This window comes from Heterodontus francisci, chromosome 9 (assembly GCF_036365525.1).
Source record: "Heterodontus francisci isolate sHetFra1 chromosome 9, sHetFra1.hap1, whole genome shotgun sequence".
NCBI classification, from domain to species: domain Eukaryota; kingdom Metazoa; phylum Chordata; class Chondrichthyes; order Heterodontiformes; family Heterodontidae; genus Heterodontus; species Heterodontus francisci.
In genome coordinates this window covers 45,686,191-45,711,342 of record NC_090379.1, presented here as the reverse complement: position 1 = coordinate 45,711,342, position 25,152 = coordinate 45,686,191, and the positions used below count along the sequence as shown (strand labels likewise).

The 25,152-nt window shown below is 42.5% G+C and overlaps 1 protein-coding gene across 1 annotated transcript in view; it reads left to right on the top strand.

Moving 5' to 3' along the window:
• yy1a (YY1 transcription factor a) overlaps positions 1-25,152 on the top strand; it is a 41,803-nt gene that overhangs the window by 2,158 nt on the left and 14,493 nt on the right. The window contains exons 2-3 of the mRNA XM_068038947.1: positions 22,802-22,967; positions 24,370-24,430. Of these exons, the coding sequence (XP_067895048.1) occupies positions 22,802-22,967; positions 24,370-24,430 (227 nt within the window). The remainder of the gene's footprint in view (positions 1-22,801; positions 22,968-24,369; positions 24,431-25,152) is intronic.

Genomic DNA, 25,152 nt, shown 5'->3' with positions numbered 1-25,152 from the left:
AAATAGGTAACTGAAAACATTGCAGTATCAAGAACTCAAGTAGTAGAGTATTGTTCAGTATATTGCAGGTTTATATCTGAATCAGATTTACATTTGTGTTTATTGCAGGTTTATATCTGAATCCGATTTACGTTTGTGTAATATAGCCAAAGCTTCAGTAGATGCTAGTGATTCTTGGTAAATTGTGAAAATAAAGTCATTGATGTTGCCATTTACCTTGTTTATATCTGCAATTTTATATTCATAATATTGGCATTGTTTGAAATGAGTCAGATGTTCAGTTTTGTGCAACCTACTTAAATTTGGTAAATGTATAAAGTTGTTTGATTTTTTTTCACTTCATATTAGCATCGTTTGAATTTAGCAAAACATTCAGGTTTACATGAAACCTGCTGATTGGGGCTCATATCCTGTGTTGGCTACAAGTGCTTTAGGTGATTAGAATAGTTTTTGACAGTATAAGCTTGGCAGCCACTCCCTTCATTCTCCTATCCCTATGAATTATCAAGTTGCTTTCTCTTTTCTCTGCCCCCCCCCCCCCGGACAACCCTGTTACAACTGAATTGAAATTAAAAGGAAAATAAATTACAAAATTGTGTGTGTATTTTTTAAAACATGACTCTGAACCATATGAGACTGTAAATACAAGAGAAGAGGGGGTATAAATTAAATGATTCAATTAAAGGAGGTGCAGGAAGTGAAATCACTGGTTGGCCCTCAGCTGGAGTATTTTTCAATTCTGGGCACCACAACTTAGGAAGGATGTAAAGGTGTTGAAGAGGCTGCAGAGGAGGTTTAACCAAAACAGTACTGGGGATGAGGGACTTTGGTTATGTGGAGAGTGCAGAGAAGCTGGAATTGTTCTCCTTTTGAACAGAGAAGGTTAAGAGGATATTTTTAATAGAGGTGTTCAAAATTTGATCAGAGTAGATTGGAAGTAGCTTTTTCCACTGGCAGGAGGGTCCGTAACCAGAGGACACCAATTAAGGTAATGGCAAAAGGTTCAGGGGAGAATGAGAATTTTTTTTATGCAGCAAATTATGATGAGTTGGGAGCGGTAGCATAGTGTTACTGGATTAGTAATCCAGAGGCCAGGAATAATTATCTGGAGAAATGAGTTCAGATCCCATCACAGCAGCTGGGGAATTTAATTTCAGTTAATTAATAAATCTGGAATCAAACCTAGTATCTGTAATGGTGACCATGTAACTACTGGATTGTTGTAAAAACCCATCTGGTTTACTAGGTCCTCTCTGGAAGGAAATCTGCTTACCTGGTCTGGCCTATGTGACTCAAGGCCTGCGGCAATCTGTTTCTTAACTACTCTCTGAAATGGCAAGCCAAGAAGGTGGCTCACTCCGACCTCAGGGCAATTGGGGATGGGCAACAAATGCTTGTCTTGCAAGTAATGCTCATGTCCTGTGACTGAATTTAAAAAATCTGGGATGGTGGTGGATATGGATTTTGTTTTTTTTAATTCTTTCATGGGATGTGGTTGTTATTGGCAAGGCCAGCATTTGTTTTTGTGCTTCACAATTAAGTGGCTTGCTAGGCCATTTCAGAGGGCAGTTAAGAATCAACCACACTGTTGTGTGGGTCTGGAGTCACATGTAGGCCAGACCAGGTGAGGGCAGCAGATTTCCTTCCCTACAGGAAGTTAGTGAACCAGATGGATTTTTATGACCATCCGATAACTTTCAGAAGGTAATTGAATATATACTTAAAAGAAAAAAAATGCAGTGGAATGGGGCTTATTGGATAGATATTTCAAAGAACTGGCACATGCACAATGGGGCTAATGGCAGTTTCCTGTGCTGGATGTTTCTATCTAATTGGTTACTACCAGTATGTGGTAGTAACTTGAAAAGCGCTTACTGGATCTTTCGTCTATCAAAATAACTAGCAATAATTTGATGAGTAAATACTGTTGTACATGTTTTATTCTAATTATTTAACTCAGTGTAAAAATTAAATGACATTTTTCCTTGCTCTTTGGAGTAGTGATCATACCACACAATTGTTACAGTGCAGAAGGAAGCCATTCAGCTCATCATGTGTGCAACGGCTCTTTATTTAGTACCACTCCCCCGCCTTCTCTCCATAACCCTGTACATTCTTCCTCCAACAGTCTAATTTCCTTTTGAATGCTTCAATTGAACCTACCTCCACCATACTCTCAGGCAGTGCATACCAGACCTTAACCACTTGCTGCATGAAATTTTTTTTCCTCATGTCACTTTTGCTGCTTTTACCAATTACTTTAAATCTGTGCCCTCTTGTTCTCGATCCTTTCACGAGCGGGAACAGTTTCTCCCTATCTACTCTGTCCAGATCCATGATTTTGAATACCTCTATCTTTTCTCCAAGGAAAACAGTCCCAACTTTTCCAATCTGTCTTCATAACTGAAGTTCCTCATCCCTAGAACCATTCTTGTGAATCTTTTCTGTACTCTCTCCAGTGCCCTCACATATTTCCTAAAGTGTGGTACCCAAAACTGGATGCAGTACTCATGATAGTGAGTTCAGCTGTGAGGTGAAAATACTTTCTCACTTTTTGCACCTGAATTAGAAGATTCCTTGGTCAATGCTCTAGAACAAAGAACAGTACAGCACAGGAACAGGCCATTCGGCCCTCCAAGCCTGCGCCGATCTTGATGCCTGTCTAAACTAAAACCTTCTGCACTTCCGGGGACTGTATCCCTCTATTCCCATCCTATTCATGTATTTGTCAAGATGCCTCTTAAACATTGCTATCTTACCTGCTTCCACCACCTCACCCGGCAGCAATTTCCAGGCACTCACCACCCTCTATATAAAGAACTTGCCTCGCACATCCCCTCTCAACTTTGCCCCTCGCACCTTAAACCTATGTCCCATAGTAACTGACTCTTACACCCTGGGAAAAAGCTTCTGACTATCCACTCTGTCCATGCCGCTCATAACTTTGTAAACCTCTATCATGTCGCCCGTCCGCCTCTGTTTTCACTGGAATGACGATCAGTTTATCCAACCTCTCCTCATAGCTAATGCCCTCCAGACCAGGCAACATCCTGGTAAACCTCTTCTGTACCCTCTTCAAAGCCTCCATGTCCTTTTGGTAGTGTGGCGACCAGAATTGCACGCAATATTCTAAGTGTGGCCTAAGTAAAGTTCTGTACAGCTGCAGCAGGACTTGCTAATTTTTATACTCTATGCCCCGACCGATGAAAGCAAGCATGCCGTATGCCTTTTTGACTACTTATCCACCTGCGATGCCACTTTCAGTGACCTGTGGACTTGTACGCCCAGATCTCTCTCCCTGTCAATACTCCTAAGGGTTCTGCCATTTACTGTATACTTCCCACCTGCATTAGACCTTCCAAAATGCATGACCTCACATTTGTCCGGATTAAACTCCATCTGCCATTTCTCCGCCCAAGTCTCCAACCGATCTATATCCTGCTGTATCCTCTGACAATCCTCATCGCTATCCGCAACTCCACCAACCTTTGTCTCGTCCGCAAACTTACGAATCAGACCAGCTACATTTTCCTCCAAATCATTTATATATTCTACAAACAGCAAAGGTCCCAGCACTGATCCCTGCGGAACACTACTCGTCCCATCCCTCCATTCAGAAAAGCACCCTTCCACTGCTACCCTCTGTCTTCTGTGACAGAGCCAGTTCTGTATCCACCTTGCCAGCTCCCCTCTGATCCCGTGTGACTTCACCTTTTGTAGCAGTCCGCCATGAGGGACCTTGTCAAAGGCTTTACTGAAGTCCATATCGATAACATCCACTGCCCTTCCTTCATCTATCATCTTTGTCACTTCCTCAAAAAACTCAATCAAATTAGTGAGACACTACCTCCCCTTCACAAAAGCATGCTGTCTTTCGCTAATAAGTTCATTTGTTTCCAAATGGGAGTAAATCCTGTCCCGAAGAATCCTCTCTAATAATTTCCCTACCACTGACATAAGGCTCACCGGCCTATAATTTCCTGGATTATCCTTGCTACCCTTCTTAAACAAAGGAACAACATTGGCTATTCTCCAATCTTCTGGGACCTCACCTGTAGCCAATGAGGATGCAAAGATTTCTGTCAAGGCCCCTGCAATTTCTTCCCTTGCCTCCCTTAGTATTCTGGGGTAGATCCCATCAGGCCCTGGGGACTTATCTACCTTAATGCTTTGCAAGACACCCAACACCACCACCTTTTTTGATAATGAGATGACTGAGACTCCCTTCCCTAAGCTCATCATCCACCAAGTCCTTCTCTTTGGTGAATACTGATGCAAAGTACTCATTTAGTACCTCATCCGTTTCCTCTGGCTCCACACAGATTCCTTTCTCTGTCCTTGAGTGGGCCAACCCTTTCCCTAGTTACCCTCTTGCTCTTTATATACGTATAAAAAGCCTTGGGATTATCCTTAATCCTGTTTGCCAATGACTTTTCGTGACCCCTTTTAGCCCTCCTGACTCCTTGCTTAAGTTCCTTCCTCCTGTCTTTATATTCCTCAAGGGATTCGTCTGTTCCTAGCCTTCCAGCCTTTACGAATGCTTCCTTTTTCTTTTTGACTAGGCTCACAATATCCCGCGTTATCCAAGGTTCTCGAAACTTGCTAAACTTATCCTTCTTCCTCACAGGAACATGCTGGTCCTGGATTCTAATCAACTGACATTTGAAAGACTCCCAGATGACAGATGTTGATTTACCCTCAAACAGCCGCCCCCAATCTAAGTTCTTCAGTTCCTGCCTAATATTGTTATAATTAGCCTTCCCCCAATTTAGCACCTTCACCCGAGGACTACTCTTATACTTATTATCAAGTACCTTAAAACTTCTGGAATTATGCTCACTGGTCTACTTGGATGATAAATCAGCCAAAACTCCCTCATGCACTTGTGCTTGTATTTCAAGCCCATTGACTCAATTTGAAAATTGGAGCTTTTTTAAGCTTCTATTGCATGGGTAAGAGATGCATTTTTCAGTATTATTACCTTTACCCATTTAGCTGTGCATCTCCCCAGTTAAGGTGGTACACAGCTGTCATCTGCCTGTTGTTCCCCTGTCCAGCAGCTAGTTGCAGGGAGGTGTCAACGACCATCAGAGTGTGGCTTTCTGCTCCGATTCTGGCATATGAGTACTTTGCACACCATTGGCTCTGTTTCCTTTCCTGATAATTCTCTCCTGATCATGTATGTCAATTCTGTCTGGAATAATCACTTTGTGTACATTAAGAATTGGATAAAGATTGCAAATTCATTTCACTTGGGATATTAGTGAAGAACCTTCCATCCCAGTTCTCAGTAGCACAATATAATCTATTGCATAACCCATTTCCTTTGTAGAACTGTAATTTGTAAAACTGATCTACTGCAAAAGTGTATGAAGGCAGTAGCTCTTCATCGACCTTATGTTATTTCATTGAAGGACTCAATTAAGTTTGTCAGATGTGATTTGCCTTTAAGAAATCTGAGTTAGCTGTCATTAACCTGTGTTTTACCAAGTAACAATTTAGTTTAGGATTATGGTTGGTCTCTAGCAGTTTCCCTACCAGAGTTGTATGGCTGACCGGTCTGTAGTTACCGGGTTTATCCCCCCTCCTGTTTTGAACTGGTGTAGCATTTGCAACCTTCCAGTTATCTGGCACCACTTCCATGGCTAAGGAGGATTGAAAGAATGAAAACAGCATGTGCTGGAAATACTCAGAAGGTCTGGCAGCATCTATGGAGAGGGAAAGAGTTAATATTTCAAGTTAATGACCTTTCATCAGAACTGGGAAAAGTTAGGAATGCTGCAGTAAGCAGAGGACAGTGTGAGAGCAAGTTGGAGAATTAAAATGGCAGGCTACCGGAAGCTCGGGGTTATGCTTGCGGACTGACTGAGGTGTTCCGCAAAGCAGTCACCCAATCTGCGTTTGGTCTTCCCATTTTAAAGCAGATCCTTTGGCTCTGCCCCACCAACTCTTGTCATTAAATCTCTCCCATCCTCCACCCTATCACAGACCTTTCCTTTTGTTCTTTTTCTATCCTCTCCCATTTGGCCTACTTAAAACCTATTACATTTTTAAGTTTTCCAAGTTCTAATGAAAGGTCATTGACCTGGAATGTTGACTCTGTTTATGTTTCCACAGATGTTGCCAGACCTGCTTAGTATCTCCAGCATTTTCTGTTACTGCAGATGCTGGAAATCCAAAACAGAATTTTGCTTTTTTGAGGATTGAAAGGTGGTGGCCCGAGCCTCTGCTATTTCCACCCTTGCTCTATCAGCAACTTATGATTCATCCCATCCAGACTGGGTGACTTTTCTACTTTGAAGTATCTCTTTATTTTTATCCTGTACAATTTCTCTACCCTTTACAATGATGGCAGCATTCTGTTTGTGAAGACAGATACAAAGTACTCATTTACTACCTTGGCTATGCTCTCTGCTTTAGACTCCCTAATTGGCCCTGCCATTCCTTTGACTATCTTTTAAACTATGGTTATGAAATACATATTGTTCCCTTTTATGTTACCTGCTAATAATTTCTCATACCCTTTATTTATCCTTTTTCAGTTCTCCTTTGCACTTCCTGCATTCCGTTTTGGTTCTTTTACTGTATTATGTACCTGACATTTATCATAGCTTTCTTTTTTTGTTTCATTTTAATTTCAGTTTCCCAGGGAGCTCTAGCTTAGGATGTCCTTTTGACCTTCATGGTTCAGGTACAGATTACACGCATTCCCCTCTCTTCCTTGCTTGTTTACTGTTTTACCTGCTGTTCTTTGTTCCTGATCTACCTGATCCAGATCCCTTTTTAACTCACTAAATTAGCCATCTTTCAGTTGAGTATCTTTTCCATAACTATTCTAATCTTAATGACATGATTACTTTTCCAAATGCTTACCCACTGAAACACCTTCCAGTTATCCCAATTCATTCCAGAGAACTAGATTCAGCACTAATTCTTGCATTGTTGAAGTGGAAACACAAGGACCAAAGTTTTCCTGAACCCATTTTGGAAATTCTCGCCTCCTCGCCATTTACATTGTGTTTTCTTCCTACCTTGATCCCACAGCAGTCAATGTTGGGATAATTGAAGTTCCCTATTATCACTGTTATATTGTTTTTGCTTCCTTCTGAAATTTGCTTGCTGATCTCCTTCCCACAATTTGGTGGTCTTTAGTATGTGTGCAGCAGTGTAACAGATTCTTTTTTCCTTAACTCAAAACCAAAAAGATACTGCATTTGAACTTCAAGCGTATCATCCTTTCTGGAGCTGTAACAGTATATTTGATCAATATTGCCAACTACCTGTAGATTTCTTGATTTCTTCCCTATTCCTCCTGAATTGTTAGCTGTGGTGACCTTCCAAGAATCTAACCTTGGGCCCATCCTATATCTCATCTACATTCTGCCCCTTAGCAAGATCATCCAAAAATAGTGTTAGTTTTCACATGTACACTGACACCCAGCTCTACCTTACCACCACCTCTATCGACGCCTCCACTGTTGCTAAATTATTAGATTGCTTGTTCCAACATCCAGTACCGGATGAGCAGAAATTTCCTCGAACTAAATGTTGGGAAGACAGAAGTAATTGCTTTCGGCGCTTGCTGCAAACTCTTTTCCCTAGCTACGACTTAAGGGTCAGAGTTATACAGCACGGAAACAGGCCCATCGTGTCTGTGCCGGCCATCAAGCACCTATCCTAATCCCATTTTCCAGCACTTGGCCCGTAGTCTTGTATGCTATGGTGTTTCAAGTGCTCATCTAAATACTACTTCAATGTTGAGTGTTCCTGCCTTTACCACACCTTCTGGCAGTGTATATAAAAAAAAAAAAATTCTCATATCCCCTCTAAACCTTCTGACCCTTACCTTAAGTCTATGCTCCCTGGTTGACACCTCCGCTAAGGGAACAAGTTTCTTCCAATCTACTCTATGTCCCTCATAATTTTGTATAGCTCTATCAGGTCTCCCCTCAGCCTTCTCTGCTCTAAGGAAAACAACCCTAGCCTTTTCAGTCTCTCTTTGCTGAAATGCTGCAGCCCAGGCAACATCCTAGTGAATCTCCTCTGCACCCTCTCCAGTGCAGTCACATCCTTCCTATAGTGTAGTGACCAGAACTGTACGCAGTATTCCATCTGTGGCCTAACTAGCATTTTATACAACTCCAGCATAACCTCCCTGCTCTTATATACTATGCCTCGGCTAATAAAGGCAAGTATCCCATATGCCTTCCTAGCCACCTTTATCTACCTGTGATGCTACTACCTTCAGTGATCCATGGGCAAGCACCCCAAGGTCCGTCTGACTCTCTGTACTTCCTAGGGTCTTACCACCCATTGTATATTCCCTTGCCTTGTTAGTCCTCCCAAAATACATCACCTCTCATTTCTCAGGATTGAATTTCATTTGCCACTGCTCTGCCCATCTTACCAGCCCATCTATATCATCCTGTAATCTAAGGCTTTCCTCCTCACTATTTACAACACCACCAATTTTCATGTCGTCTGTGAACTTGCTGATCATACCTCCTATATTCATGACTAAATCATTAATGTACACTGCAAACAGCAAGGGTCCCAGAACCGCGCTCTGTGATACACCACCGAACACACGGCTTCTACTCGCAAAAACAACCATCACCCTCTGCCTCCTGCCACTAAGCCAATTTTGATCCAATTTGCCAAATTGCCCTGGATCCCATGGGCTCTTACCTTCTCAACCAATTTCCCATGCGGGACCTTATTAGAAGCCTTACTGAAGTCCATGTAGACTACATCAACTGCTTTACCCTTATCTACGCACCTAGGCACTGCCTCGAAAAATTCAATCAAGTTTGTTAGGCATGATATCCCCCTGACAAAGCCATGCTGACAATCCTTGATTAATCCCTGCCTCTCCAAGTGGAGATTAATCCTGTCCCTCAGAATATTTTCCAGTAATTTCCCCACCACTGATGGACTCATTGGCCTCTAATTACCTGTTTTTTTTTTCCTGCTACCCTTGAATAATGGTACAACATTCGTTTTCCTCTAGTCCTCTGCACCTCCTGTGGCCAGAGATGATTTGAAAATTTCAGAGCCCCTGCTATCTCCTCCCTTGCCTCACTTAGTCTGGCATACATCTCATTTGGGTCTGGGGATTTATCCACTTTTAAGCCCGCTCAAACCTCCTCTCTTTCAATGCTAATATGTTCGAGTCTATCACAATCTCCCTCCCTGATCTCTCCACCTACATGGTCCTCCTCCATAGCGAACACAGATGAAAAGTAATCATTTAAAACCTCAGCTACGTCCTCTGGCTCCACACACACATTGCCACTTTGGTCCCTAATGGGCCCTACTCTTTCCCTGGTTATCCTCTTGCCCTTAATATACATAAAATGCCGTAGGATTTTCCTTTATCTTGCCCACTCGTGTTTTTTCATGTCCCCTCTTTGCTCTCATTACTTTTTTTAAGTATCCCCCTACACTTTATACTCCTCTAGGGCCTCCGCTGTTTTGAGCCCTCTGAATCTGCCATCAGACTTTCTTTTTTTTTCCCTTTATCCAATCCTCTATATCGTGTGACATCCAGGGTTTCCTGGACTTGTTGGTCCTACCCTTCACCTTTATGGGAACATGTTGGCCCTGAACACACTCTCTTTCCTTGAATGACTCTGGTCTAATGTAGACTTGCCTACAAGTAGCTGTTCCCAGTCCACTTTGGCCAGATCCTGTTTTATCATATTGAAATCGGCCATCCCCCAATTCAGTAACTTTTATATCCAGTCCATCTTTGTCTTTTTCCATAACTACTTTAAATCTTAGTTGTGGTCACTATCCCTGAAATGCTCCCCCACTGACACTTCTACCACTTGTCCGGCTTCATTCTCTAGGATTAGCTCCAGTACTGCCCCTTCTCTTGTAAGACTTTCTACGTGCTGGCTTAAAAAGCTCTCCTGCACTTTAAGAATTCTGCCCACTTTAAGCCTTTTGCGCTAAGTCTATCCCAGTTAATATTGGGGAAGTTGAAATCTCGTACTATTATCCTATTTTTACACCTCTCATCCCTCTAAAAATAAAAGCAAAATACTGTAGATGCTAGAAATCTGAAATAAAAACAAAAAGTGCTAGAAATGCTCAGCAGGCCTGACAGCATTTGTGGAGAGAGAAGCAAAGTTAATGTTTCAGGTCTGTGACCTTTCATCAGAACTGGCAAAAGTTAAAAAAGAATTAGGTTTTAAGCAAGTGAAGTGGGGGGTGGGGGAGAGAACAAAGGGGAAGATATGGCAGAGGTCAGGAGAGATTCAATAACGTTGTCCTTGGACAAAGGCAAAGAGTGTGTTAGTGCTTATGGTGAAAGACAAAGCATCAGTCCAGAGAGGAGGGTGTTAGCAGAATAATGAGCAGCTCTGACTACATGAAAAGCAGGCACATGGTTAAAAAAATTTAATATTTTTTTAAAAAGCTAGCCATACACTGATATTGAACTTGATGTTCAGTCCGCAGGGCTGTAGAGTGCCTAAATGAAAGATCAGGTGGTGCTCCTCAAACTTGCATTATGCTCACTGGAGCAGGCCAAAGACACAAATGTTGGCATGAGAGCAGGGGGAAGTATTGAAATGGCAAGCAACCGGAAGCTCGGGGTCATGCTATCGGACTGAGTGGAGGTATTCTGCAGAGCAGTCACCCAATCTGCGTTTGGTCTCCCCAATGTAGAGGAGACTGCATTGTAAGCAACGAATGCAACATACTAAATGGAAAGTACAAGTAAATCGCTGCTTCACCTGGAGGGAGTGTTTGGGGCCTTGGATTGTGAGGAGAGAGGAGGTAATGGGGCAGATATTACACCACCTACAATTGCATGGGAAGGTGCTGTGGGAAGGGGATGAGGTGTTGGGGTAATGGAGGTGTGGGCACTGGCTCCCACAGCTACATCAACTACACTTCACATCCTACCTCCTGTGAGGACTCCATTCCATTCTCCCAGTTTTTCTAACTCCGACGCATCTGCTCTGATGTAACCTTCCACAACAGCACTTCTGTTATGTCTTCCTTTTTCCTTATCCGAGGATGCCCCCCACTGTACTTGACAGGCCTTCAACTGTCCAGCCCATTTCCCACTCTTATGCCCTCACCCCTTCCTCTCCCTCCCAGAACTGGGACAGGGTTCCCCTTGTCCTCACTTCCCATCCCACCAGCCTCGACATCCTCCGCCATTTCTACCACCTGCAGCATGATGCCACCACCGAATGCATCTTCCCTTCCCCTGTCAGCATTCCAAATGGCACGTTCCCTCTTTGACACCCTGGTCCACTCTTCCATTATCCCCGACACCTCGTCCCCTTCTCATGCAATTGCAGGTGGTGTAATACCTGCCCTTTTACCTCCTTTCTCCTCAATATCCAAGGCCCCAAACACTCCCTTCAGGTGAAGCAGCGATTTACTTGTACTTCATTCAATTTCGTTTACTGTATTCGCTGTCACAATGCAGTCTCTACATTGGGGCGACCAAATGCAGATTGGGTGACTGCTTTGCGGAACACCTCCACTCAGTCCGAGAGCAAGACCCGAGCTTCCGGTTGCTTGCCATTTCAACACTTGCGCCCCCCCCGCTCTAATGCCAACATTTCTATCTGGCCTGCTCCAGTGAACATCAATGCAAGCTCGGGGAGCAGTACCTGATCTTTCGATTTAGGCATTCTACAGCCTTGCAGACTGAACATTGAGTTCAATAACTTCAGAGCATGACTGGCTTTTTTTTTCATATTTTACTTTTTAACCACGTGCCTGCTTTTCGTGTGGTCAGAGCTGCTTATTATTCTGCTATTTAACACTTTCTCTGGACTAATGCTTTGTCTTTCACCAGAAGCATTAACGCACTCTTTGTCTTTGTCCGAGGACAGCTTTGTTATTTAATCTCTCCTGCCCTATCAATCAAACACCTTCCCCTTTGTTCTCTTTCCCCCAACCACCTCCCCTTCACTTGCTTAAAACCTAATACTTTTCTAAACTTTGCCAGTTCTGATAAAAGGTCACAGACCTGAAACGTTAACTTTGCTTCTCTCTCCACAGATGCTGCCAGACCTGCTGAGTATTTCCAGCACTTTTTGTTTTTAGTTTTGACTTCATCCCTCTCCAGCAACTGTATGAGGCTGAATCAAACTTCATATTTGACCCCCACGATAAGTTCAGACCACACGTCCGCGCCATTACCAAGACTGCCTATTTCTACCTCCGTACCTGATGACCTCCTTATCTCAGCTCATCTGCTGCTGAAACCTTCATTGTACGTTTGTTATTTATAGATTTGACTATTCCAACGCACTCTGTGCTGGCCTCCCACCCTCCGTAAATGTGAGGTCTTCCAAAACGCTCTGTGCCCTTGCACTAAACTCTCTTCATCCATTATCCCTGTGCTTGCTGACCTGCATTGGTTGCTGGTCAAACAATGCCTCAATTTTAAAATTCTCATCCTTGTTTTCCAGTCCCTCCATGGCCTCATCCTTCCCTATATCTATAAACTCTTCTAGCCCCACAAATCTCCAAGATATCTGCACTCCTCTAATTCTGGTCACTTGAGCATCCCCAATTTTTAAATTTTTCTACCATTGGTGGCTGTAGCTTTACCTGTCTAGGCCTTAAGCTTTGGGATTTCCCTCACCCCACCTCCAAACCTCTTCTGCCTCTCTACACCCCTTTTCTCCTTTTAAGAAGCTTCTTTAAAACTACCTATTTGACTAAGTTTTTAGCCAACTGTTCTAACATTCTTGTGGCTCAGTATCAAATTTTACTTTATTACGCTCCTGTAAAGTGCCATGGGAAGTTTTATTACAAGTTGTGGCTGTTCTTGAATAGCCAAGAATGTTAAGTTCCCATTCCTGCCCTTGCTTGAACCAGGTCTCTATTTTGCCACCATAATCGTAATCCCAAGTGGCAAGTTTAGCCTGTGGTTTATCAACCATATTTGTCACACTCTGCATTTATGCACATGAAAACACAATGGTAACAGTACAGAAAAAGGCCTTTTTAATGGCTTGAGCTTATGCTGGTTCTCCAAGAGCAATTTAGCTGGTCTCACTCCCTGGCTCTTTGCCTGTCTGTATCCCAGCCTGCAAATATTTTTCTTTCTGCTGCTTATCCAATTTCCCTTTGAAAGCCATGATTGAATCTCCCTTCACCACCTTTTCGAGTAGCGCATTCCAGATTGTAACCACTCACTGCATAAGAAAAGTTTTTCCTCATGTCCACTTTGGTTCTATTGCCGATGTAAATCTGTGTCCTCTGGTTTTTGACTCTTCTGCCAATGGGAATGGTTTCTCTTCGTTTACTCTCTAAGCCCCTTATGATTTTGAACATAAACTCCAAACCCATCTTGATCTGCTTTATATCTCCCTTTTTCTTTCTGGACTACTCTATTCTAGTAGTTTTCATTTAAGGTTTTCAGTTGATTTTAAGAGTATGGTAGCATTCTGGTTATGTTACTAATTTAATGATCCAGAGACCTGAAATCCCATCATGGCAGTTGGGGAATTTAAATTGAATTAAATAAATCTGGAATAAGAAGCTAGCATCAGTAATGGTGATCGTGTAACTACCAGATTCTTGTAAAAGCCCATCTGGTTTGCTAATGTTCTTTAGAGAAGGAAATCTGCTGTCCTTACCCGGTCTGACCTATTTGTTGTTCCAGACTCAAGAATATGGTTGACTGTTAACCATCCTGCCACTCAGTTGTATAGGAATGGTCAATAAACTCTAGCCTTGCCAGCTATGGGCACATCCTGTGAATAAATATATTTTTTTAAATCACAGCTTATTTCAGCCACGTTTTTGGTGGTACGAAGTCCTAGTTTTATGGATCTTGTTTCCCTTTCATTAGAAGGAAAAATTTGATTAAACTTTTGGTTCTTAAACACCCAGTGTTGCTTCACTCTTGATGCAGAAGTATTGGTATTTATTGCAATGCTTGGATTCCTCTAAAATACTCCTTTTAATTTGGAGAAACTGATCATTTTAAATTAACCACATTGGTGTATCAGGTAAATAAGTTGCCGATTTCTTTGTTTTTTTCCCTTTCTTTGTTGGTTTATTGAAATCAACGACATGAAATATTTCATGTATCATCTATTCTCAATATGCCTAGCAATGACATGGCATCTCCTCCAACTGTACTGTTAATTTCCAGACTCGAGCGATATAAAAGGATGGGGGAAGAAATGTTCAAATATTTTGTTATGCTTACGACTAGGCATAACTCTTTTTCTTGGATATTGGAAGTTCTGTTAGCATAATCTGAGAGTGCACGCGTGCTTTCATTTGGGGAAAAAAAGCTAAATTAGGTGCCTGTCCTCATGACATCACCTGTCTGTTTACTGTGTGAAGCACTGCAGTTCCAATGTAGGGCTCCAGTGCACAATTCTAATAAGTAGTGCAAGAAAGATTGAACACATGGAAATGCATAATTTGATTTCAAACATTTGAAGCCCATCTTCAAACTAAATAGATCAAATATTACCAATAACCCCAATACTTGATGTTGGCGTTGTGTGAAATAACTGCCAGATCTGGCTGGGCCGTAAAAAGCACAATCAGGTCCTCCTCTTGCCTGCTAAAACTGCTCACCTATTCCAGAATTGTCCTGAAATGCAAAAAATCCCTGTTTTTTTTTCTCTCCTGTCTCCTCCACCCTCCACTTCACAAATCAGAGGAACTCATGGACCTCATTGTCACTAAGATTGAGGCCATCTGTTCAGCTGCCTCTGCAACTTCCCACCTTTCCCCTAAGGCTGTGTTTGCTGACAGTGCAACCAGTAGCTGGCGCAGTACTTGCACATGTGCAAATGCAGGCTCTTCAGCTGGAATGTCAGTGTCTGCGATGTTCAGGCAGCTGTCAGGATTAAAGATAGCACTGCTCAATTCATCACCGGAAATGCTTATGGCTAGATCGTTCTAGCAAACTAGCCTTATATTAAGTTAGATGGAAGCTCAGTAATGTGCTATGTAGCTATAGGATACTAACTGTAATTCTCAGATCCATTTAATATTCCAGCAATCATATTAAATACAAAAGGAATTTTATGATTGAATTTCCATTGGAAGATAGTGAATTGCCACTGCTCGCTTGCTTCCTCTCCCCCCCTCCCCCCCCCCCCCCCAACCACTCCCTTGGCTGATTGTTCCCTGATCGCGCCACCCAGCTCTCCGGTTGGTTGCTCGAGCTCGAGGCCGTGCTGCTTACCTCCTCTTGGCCACTCGCTGCCACATTTGATCGTTCTCCATGTGCCGCCTGAAGAATCAAGGAGTGACGTAGGAGCGAGTGGCTAAGAGGAGGGAAGTGGCGCGACACAGAGCTAGCAGCTGGATTGGGGGGGGGGGGGGCGAGGAACAATTGGCCAGACGAGTGGGGCGGGGGAACAACAAGGCCTGGAGCGAGTTGCCGAGAGGGAAGAGCTCCAGCCTCAATCTCCCATTCAGCTGAGTGAGGCCTGGGTATCCGACGATGCTTTAGCGCACATGCCACTTAGTCCTGGCAAGATGTAGCTGCGCATGTGTGCAGATTGGCGCACTCTGACATCAGCGGGCTGCTGCGTTGTCAGGAGTCACTTTGTTCCCCTAAAGCACCAGGCCTAAGATCTCCTCCTGCCCTAGTCCTAAACTCGCATTTTTCTCTGGCTTTCGTCCCTCCTATCTCCCCTTGTGCCCTCTGCAACCTCATCTTGTCCATGAGAACCACCACCTGCACCTTCAACTCTATTCCCACTAAACTGCTGACCACCCAACTTCCCTTTTTGGCCTTCATGTTAGCTGATGTTAAAGGCTCTCCTTAGATTCTGCCCCCTCTGCTTCAAATCTACCACTATCACTCCTCCGCCCTTGCATCTACCTCCCCGTCTACAACCTCCCTTCCTTCTCCAAAGTTGTTTAACGTGTTGTTGTCTCTCAAATCAGTGCCCAGCTTTCCCGAACTCCATTTTTGAAACCCTCCAATCAGGTTTCCAATCCTGCCACTGTACCGAAATGGTTTTTACCAAAGTCACATGGCATCCTGTGTGACTGCAGTGGTAGACTGTCCCTACTCGACCTGTCTGTAGCTTTAACATGGTTGACCACACCACCATCCTGTAACGTATCTCCTCCATTTTCCAACTATGGTACTACTCACCTGGTTCCATTTTTATCTATCCCGTCGTAGCCAGAGAATCACCTGCAGTGGCTTCTCTTCCTGCTCCCACACTGTTACCTTTAGTGTCCCAAGGATCTGTCCTTGGGCCCCCTTGTATTTCTCACTACATGCTGCCCCTTGGCGATGCCCTTCAAAAGAACTGTTACTTTCCACATGTACACTGACATCCAGGTCTGTCTCTCCACCACCTCTCTTGACCCTTCCATTATCTTGAAATTATTGGTTTGATATCCAGTATAGGCTGAACAGAAATTACTTCAACTAAATATTGGCTAGACCAAAATTTTTGTCTCTAGTCCCTGCCACAAACTGTTACTAGCCATTGACTCTGTCCCTCACCCTGGCAACTGCCTAAGGCTGAACCAGCCTGTTCACAACTCTGTCATATTTGATCCCAGGCTGAGCTTCTAACCATTAATCTGTGGTATCACTAAGACTGCCTATTTCCATCTCTGTAACATTGCCAAACTCTGTGCCTGCCTCCGCTCTGATTAAAAACCTTAAAGTCTCTAGACTTGACTATGCCAAGTCAGTTGTGGCCAGCCTCCAATCTTTCACCCTCCTTAAACTTGAAGTCATCCAAAATTCTGCTGTCTATGCCCTAACTCTCAAGTCTCCCCTATCATCCCTGTGTTTGTTGACCTACATTGGTTCCTGGTTAAGCAACGCCTCAATTTTAAAATTCTTATCCTTGTTCTCAAATCCCTCATGGCCTCATCCCACCCTATCTCTACCTCCTAAAAACCCTCAGGGTAGTGTCTTGGGCCTAACTATGTTCAGCTGCTTCCTCAATGACCTTCCCTCCATCCTAAGGTCAAAAGTGGGGATGTTTGCTGATTAATGGTACTGAACACTGCATTCGCAACTCCTTAGATAGTGAAGCATTCCATGCCCACATGCAGCAAGATCTGAACAACGTTCAGGCTTGGGCTGATAAGTGGCACTTGTGTGGAATGAATGACCATCTCCAGTAAGAGAGAATCTAACCATCTCCCCATGACATTCAATGGCATGCACATCCTGGGGGTTACCATTAACCAGAAACTTGGACTAGCCATATAAATACTATAGCTACATAAGCAGGTCAGAGGCTGGGAATTCTTTGGTGAGTAACTCCGTTCCTGACTCCCCAAAGCCTGTCCACTATCTACTAGCCGCAAGTCAGGTGTGTGATGGAATACTCATCACTTGCCTGGATGAGTGCAGCTTCAACAACATTCAAGAAGCTCGACACATCCAGGACAAACCAAACCAGCCTGCTCGATTGGTACCCCATCTGCCACCTTAAACATTCACTCCATCCACCACTGACGCACAGTAGCAACAGTGTGTACCTTCTACAAGATGCACTGCAGCAACTCACCAAGGCTTCTTCGACAGCATTTTCCAAACCTCTACCAACTAAAAGGACAAGGGCAGCAGATGCATGGGAACACCACCACCAGCAAGTTCCCCTCCAAGTCACACACCATACTGACTTGGAACTATATTTTATTATTTAGTTTATTTAGAGATACAGCACTGAAACAGGCCCTTCGGCCCACCGAGTCTGTGCCGACCATCAACCACCCATTTATACTAATGCTATACTAATTCCATATTCCTACCACATCCCCATCTGTCCCTATATTTCCCTAGCACCTACCTATACTAGGGGCAATTTATATGGCCAATTTACCTATGAACCTGCAAGTCTTTGGCATGTGGGAGGAAACCCACGCAGATACAGGGAGAACTTGCAAACTCCACACAGGCAGTACCCAGAATTGAACCCGGGTCACTGGAGCTGTGAGGCTGCGGTGCTAACCACTGTGCCACACTGTTCTTTCACTGTTGCTGGGTCAAAAACCTGGAACTCCCTTCCTAACAGTACTGTGGGTGTGCCTACAGCAAAAGGGCTGCAGCATTTCAAGAAGGTGGAGTCACCACCACCTTCTCAAAGGCAATTAGGGATGGGCAATAAATACTGGCCTAGCCAGCAATGTTCACATCCCCTGAAAGAATAAAAAAAACCTCCAAGATATCTGCACTTTTCCAATTCTAGTCTCTTGCTCATCCCTGATCGTCAGTCACTCCAGCATTGGTGGCCATGCCTTCAGTTGCCTAAGCCCTGGCATTCCATCCCTAAGCGCCTCATTGCCTCTACCTCCTTTAAGACTCCCCTTAAAACCTCCCTCTTCAACCAAGGTTTTGGTCATCTGCCCTAATATCTCCTTATCTGGCTTGGTGTTGAGATATGTTTGGAAAGGTTCCTTTTGAAGCGCTTTGGAATATTTTACAATTTAAAGCTGCTATATAAATACAATTGCTTTTTAAGAAATTGGGTGCAACAAAAGTTGTAGCGAAGTGACTTCAAGATGTTTTGTATTACACATCAGGATAATTTTAACACTCAATGTGTCTTCTGGCAGTCGTGTATAATATTTTCTCACCAAAATAAAAATGAGCTGGTGTACATTTGACAGTATGTGAACTTTTCTGAAGGATATTTGTGCAGCTGGTATAGCAAAGAACTCAGTTGACGTTTTTAAAAAAAAAAAAAAATTCTAGGTGTTGACTCTAGTTTAACACATTCTAAAATATATTTTCTTGATATAAATTGTACTGTGTGAAAAAGGATAAATTCATTTTTCTCAATTTGTAATTCATACTTGCATAGAGCACACTGTTACCTAATGTGGTTTCTTTTGGTTACATGCACCTCCGTTTTGGGCCCATGTTTAATGCATGATGGTATACATTGCATGGAGAGAATCCTGGTGCATTCAGGATTGCGTTATGCTTTATTTCTGTTCGTTCTATTGTATGTTTAAAGAAGTTTTAAATGTCAACTTTTCGGTGAATTAAATAGTACATACAATTTGAGGTTAATACAAGCAAATAAAATTTATCAGTAATCATGAAAATTCTTTGATAAACTACACTATTAAAATAACGTTACAGCAAGCTGGTTGATGGAATATATGAAATGAAATAAGCTTAGCCGTATTCTAAATTAAGACTGATTTCCCTTGGGGAAGTGTAACTTAGTAGCATTTGTATCCTAATTAAAGCACAATATTATCTTTAATGGATTTAGAAAGATTCCGTTTCCAATCAACTTCTAGATCTCAAAGCTGTATTGTTGGATATAGCTTGCACTACTTTGCTCAATATCTCGCTTCCGTTACAATATCAGAACACAACAGCATGTTGTATGTAGTATATGATATTCAGAGTACACTATCCAGCTGAGAGTGAATCCAGCGGAAGAGAAGTGTTCTCTGTGCTTTTTTAAAACATAGTTAAATATTCTGAAGTAAGATGGAAAGCAGATAATCAGGAAATTCAACTTGTTAACTTAAGGGATGAGAGGAAGATGGAATTTCAAGCAGTCTGTTTTGCTTGATGAAAGAATTGAGCACCGATTTCTAGGCAATGCTCCTGATGGTTTTTCTTTCCATAGAATGCAAAAAAAAATTGAAAATATGAGCACCCCCATCAGCTCAGTTGGTAGCAAACTGTTTTGCTTCGCCAGCAGGGAGAATATCCAGGTAAAGTAACCTGTGATGTGTATATGTGCCAGAAAAAACCTTTACAGCAATGCTTACAACTGTCACAGCAACAGTAGTTGGAATACAAGAAAATCATAGATTAATGTGTTTAGGACTCTGCTTGGCCCACCACATTGCAAGTCCAGTGAACAGCAGTAGTACTCTAGAGAGTGTCAGTTGACATTTTCAGTTGCAGTCACAGTGCTAACTACTATTTATAATACGCAATTTCTGTCTGTCTACATTTTTCTGATTGATTGTTGGGTGGAGCCAGCAGAAAGTTTATCGGCCCCATTTTTCACCGCGAGGGAGGTGAGTTCTGCAAATGAAAACTTTTTTGCCATTTAGATTTGGCTCCAAAAGAAAGATTAAGTCTACAGTGGGTATGTTCACGGTTCTCATACTGTTAGGACCAAGGCGGGAGGAGTGCACTGTTAATTCAGTCTCACTTCTCCACAGGTCACAACATATTCTTTAATTTTTCCCACTTACTGACAGTCAATCGGATACACTGTTTTCCCCAGAATAGAAGATACTAACCAGGTTTCTTTACTGAGCAACAAAATTAACAGTTTATTATGAAACAAGTCTTAACCTAGCAATGAAGTAAAACAATATCACATGAATCAAGTCTTTAAAATTCAGCATTACATTTTAAAAAGTCCCTTCACATACACATATACACGGGTTAACCGAAAGAAAAAAAAAGGATTTTTAGATCAGAGATCTATTACAGACAAAAAAAACACTGGGGCAGATCACTTGCCCACCCATTTAAAAAAAAAATAGCAGATGAGACACGCTGCACCAAACTAGCATACGGTCCAACCTCCGAGCACACGCAGGCAGGATCTTTAGAATCTTTCAGAATTAGTTCTCTTCAGGCGGTATTGAGAAGTACTCTTGAAATACAGGAAACAGGACAACTCAACATAGTGGCCTTCACAGAGTCCTTTTGGGGAATTGTGGGAAATGGAACTGGGTTGTAGCCTTCTGTTCTTTTTGACACTTAAGCAATTGATTTAAAAAAAAACATTCTGCAAGAATCTAGTCTGTTCCTTCAGAAGGTAAAACACATGCACTGACTAACAACCAAACAGCTTGGTGAGTTTCTTTGCCCGTTTCAGTTGTTCTGTTGCTACGGGGCTTGTCCAATCAAAGGAGTGCTTGTCACTTTTCTGCCCCTGTTGCCAGGGTTTCCGCTCACCTTTAACTCGAGTCATTTGACAAACAGCAGCGCTGTTGCCAATCCAGCTCCCTCACTGTCCTCTTGATTTAAAAAAAAAAATCTGGTCCAACATTTATTTAGCTTATATATAAATTAAACTAAATTCCTTTAAAAAATATTATAAAACAGCCATTTTCATAACAATACATACAGTGAGCGGTGATTTTACTAAAATTGAAAAAGACTGAGGTAAAATTTAATCAATGTAATATCAAATAGCGAGACAGAGGTTAGATATAGCCAATATAAAATACAGACGCTGTGTCGGAAATCCCACATGCCAAATGGAATGTATTAATTTTGTCGTATGGAACATTGCCTGAGACATTTTACAGGACATTATTACAAATAACCTTTTTAAAAAAAAACAGAACAGCTAAAGATGGCCACACACAATTTGCATATGAGAAGCCAAAGGCCAGCTGGGAGACAGGTAATTACCTAGTCTAGCTAGAACAATAGACGTGAGACTCTGGTGATTGGTGTTGGAAAGATTTGCACACCAATTAGGATAAAACAGATTTGACATCACAGAATTTAAAGAAAAAATAGAGCGAGACTGAGGTAAAATATAACCAATATAACAAGGTAAAGAGAGATTGGGCTAAAATATAAAAAGTGACTGAGGTGATGATGGGAGGATTGGGGGTGGCATATGAGAGATGGGAGGAGTGGGATAGAGGGGTGGCATGGGAAGGATGGAATGGCATCAGAGGGATCTAATGTGAAGGATGGGGATGGCATGGAGGGTGGGGACTGAATGGGAGGGATGGATGAGATGGGATCAGTTAAGTATACTAATTTAACTGCAGAATTAGGGTCAATATGGAAATGTGGGATGGGGGTGGCATGGGAAGAATGGGATGGGGTTGGCCTGGGAAAGATGGTGTGGGAGGGAGGGGATGGCATCTGAGGGGTGGCATGGGAAGGATGGAATAGATTGGGATGGTTGAGGGTGGGTGGCATGGGAAGGGTGATGGAATTGGTTAAGTATATTAATTTGACCATATATACTTTGGTCTCTGCTAGTAATTACTTATTTCATTGATTCCTTCAAACTGATGCAGTTTGTGTTGATTAGAAGCAGTTATAAAAATGGCCATATTACAGACAGTAATTTTTTTTAAAGTAAAAGTGTCAGCTCTGCATATCCACTAGGTAGACATATTCCTCATCGCTTCTTTAAAAAAAAAGTTGCTTGCCAAAGTCAAGATGGCCGAATGCCCTCCACTGCTGTGGTTCCATCCCAAATGAATAGTGAGCAGGGAGCTTGAAAGAAAGTGCCAATTGATGGACCTTTTCTCATTTATATTCCCCAACATTTATTGTAGATTTATAGAACCACAAATGGAAGTCCACCAATGGTTATATTTGAACTGTTATATTCCATTCCTTTGTGCTGTCACATAGTTGCAGAATCATTGTGTCAGCATTTGGTGCTTGCTGTTGGAAGAAATTGTATGTAAAACTGGAAGTCTGCTTTCGGAGACAAGTAAGAAAATCAAATTGTGGTAGATTGCTACAATAGTGTAGCTAATAGACAGCATTGGTACTCTTAATATCAATATTTCTGCAATTCTGAATCAGAGGGAAGGAATCATTTAATTTTGATCTCCAGTTACCCTGAAATGTGGTAATTGTCGTCTTGTGCCACTGAAGACTCTGTGCTGAAAGTGCTCCACAATAGCTTTAGTTAGGGAATTCTAGGATAGTAATGTTAAACTGTATTCAATTTCTACAAACTAATTGAGATAAGCAGTGTGTTAGAAAATGGGAACCTAATCTTGCATCGCTCAATCGCTTGAGCAATAAAACGGCTCCAGCTCTGTGACCTCTCGTACCCAGTTAGAATGTGAAGAGATTTTGAGGTCTTTGGATACCAAATATTCTTTTGTCTTTCAGATGATAAAAAGACTGACATTGACCATGAAACAGTGGTGGAGGAACAGATCATTGGAGAAAACTCTCCACCTGACTACTCTGAATACATGACTGGGAAGAAACTTCCCCCTGGTGGGATACCTGGCATTGATCTCTCTGACCCAAAACAACTTGCAGAGTTCGCAAGGTAAGCATTGTATTTAGAACATCAATTCCTTCAAATCTATAGAGCACCATTACCCTATGGACTGCTGTGATTCAAAAAAAAGCACATGGCCACCATCTCAGAGCAACGAGGAATGCAAAGTGTGTTTTTGAAAAGCTTATCTGTTGTGTGTTTGTTTCTTTGTGAATCTACTTAAGGACTAAATATTGAATACTATTTGAATAGCCATTTACGTTAGTGAGCTCAGCATCCCCAACTTTAGGGTATTGTATTAATGGGGAGAATAAGAAACTTTTTAAGTGAATCAGGTGTTTGACTTGTGGAAATGCATCACCATATTTAAGTCTTTCCCTAAATCAAGCTACTTGGATATCCACACAAGTGAGATTACTGTTGTCTAATGTGGAACACTTATTCTACTTCCCAGGTTCTAAGTCCAGTGAGCTTAGGCCCAGGATGGCAGGGTTGAGGTTTATGGACTCCCAACTGTGTGCAGAGATACTGAGCATTTAACCAAATAAAACAGTGCAGTTTACCCTTAAGTTACGTGTAGGTTTCCCGATATTTAACAAACCATAATTAGCCTACCTGCTAAGAATTTAGTTCAACTGGTAATGGGAAGCCAGATAAAAAGAATCTCAGCCTGTGATGACCAGTCTGCCATTCCATGTTCTGTTAGTGAGCCAGACTGATTAATCAAATCATAACCAAATGGCCTGACTCAGTTATCAGATTACTGTGATTGTCTTGGAGGGTTGATTTGGTTCTGAAAACACGTTGCCAGTTATGTCTTCACCCAGAGACACCACTGATCTTCTTTCCTTCCCTTTTCCACACCCTCTTCTCCAAATAGGATAATAATTTGTTCATAGAATGTTTCTGCACAAGTCATTTGGCTCTTCAAATCTCGTGTAGTGTTTTTCTCCATTTGAGCCACCTAGTCTTCTCCCCTACTTACTGCCCCATATCCTTCCTTATTTTTAATTTTCAAGCTGCCTTAATGTATAGAATCTGCTTCAACAGCTATTGCTGACCTAGAGTTTCACATTCTAACTCGTGTGTAAAATAGTTTTTCTAACCCCCTCATCAATTCTTTTGATTGAACTTAAATTTGTGCAGGGCTTCAATTATTTAATTGAGATTCTTGTGGCAGGGGCTTTGGCAAAGTTCGTCATGAGGCAGACACCCACTCCAGGGCATTCAGTGACAAGTTATTTAGCATCTTCCCTCCAGGCAATCTTTAGTTTAGGACATTGTCTTTACGCAAGTTTTGCTGTGCAATTTCTAGAACCGGGTGAATTGTAGTTAATGTATTTATAAAACAATCAGTATTTGAGTGAACGAGTGTAAAATGGGCTTCATGAATCATTGTGCTAAATATTAATTTTTGATGTGTCTTGATGTTTTTTGTCATTCTAAATAGGATGAAGCCAAGGAAGCAGAAAGAAGATGATGCGCCTAGAACCATAGCATGTCCTCACAAAGTGAGTATATTGGTCAGGTACTGACACCTTCTTTGGCCTCCTTATCTCGAGAGACAATGGGTAAGCGCCTGGAGGTGGTCAGTGGTGTGTGGAGCAGCACCTGGAGTGGCTATAAAGGCCAATTCTAGAGTGACAGGCTCTTCCACAGGTGCTGCAGAAAAATTTGATTGTCGGGGCTGTTACACAGTTGGCTCTCCCCTTGCGCCTCTGTCTTTTCTCCTGCCAACTGCTAAGTCTCTTCGACTCGCCACACTTTAGCCCCGCCTTTATGGCTGTCCGCCAGCTCTGGCGAACGCTGGCAACTGACTCCCACGACTTGTGATCAATGTCACAGGATTTCATGTCGCGTTTGCAGACGTCTTTAAAGCGGAGACATGGACGGCCGATGGGTCTGATACCAGTGGCGAGCTCGCTGTACAATGTGTCTTTGGGGATCCTGCCATCTTCCATGCGGCTCACATGGCCAAGCCATCTCAAGCGCCACTGACTCAGTAGTGTGTATAAGCTGGGGATGTTGGCCGCCTTGAGGACTTCTGTGTTGGAGATACGGTCCTGCCACCTGATGCCAAGTATTCTCCGGAGGCAGCGAAGATGGAATGAATTGAGACGTCGCTCTTGGCTGACATGTACGTTGTCCAGGCCTCGCTGCCATAGAGCAAGAAGGTACTGAGGACACAGGCTTGATACACTCGGACTTTTGTGTTCCGTGTCAGTGCGCCATT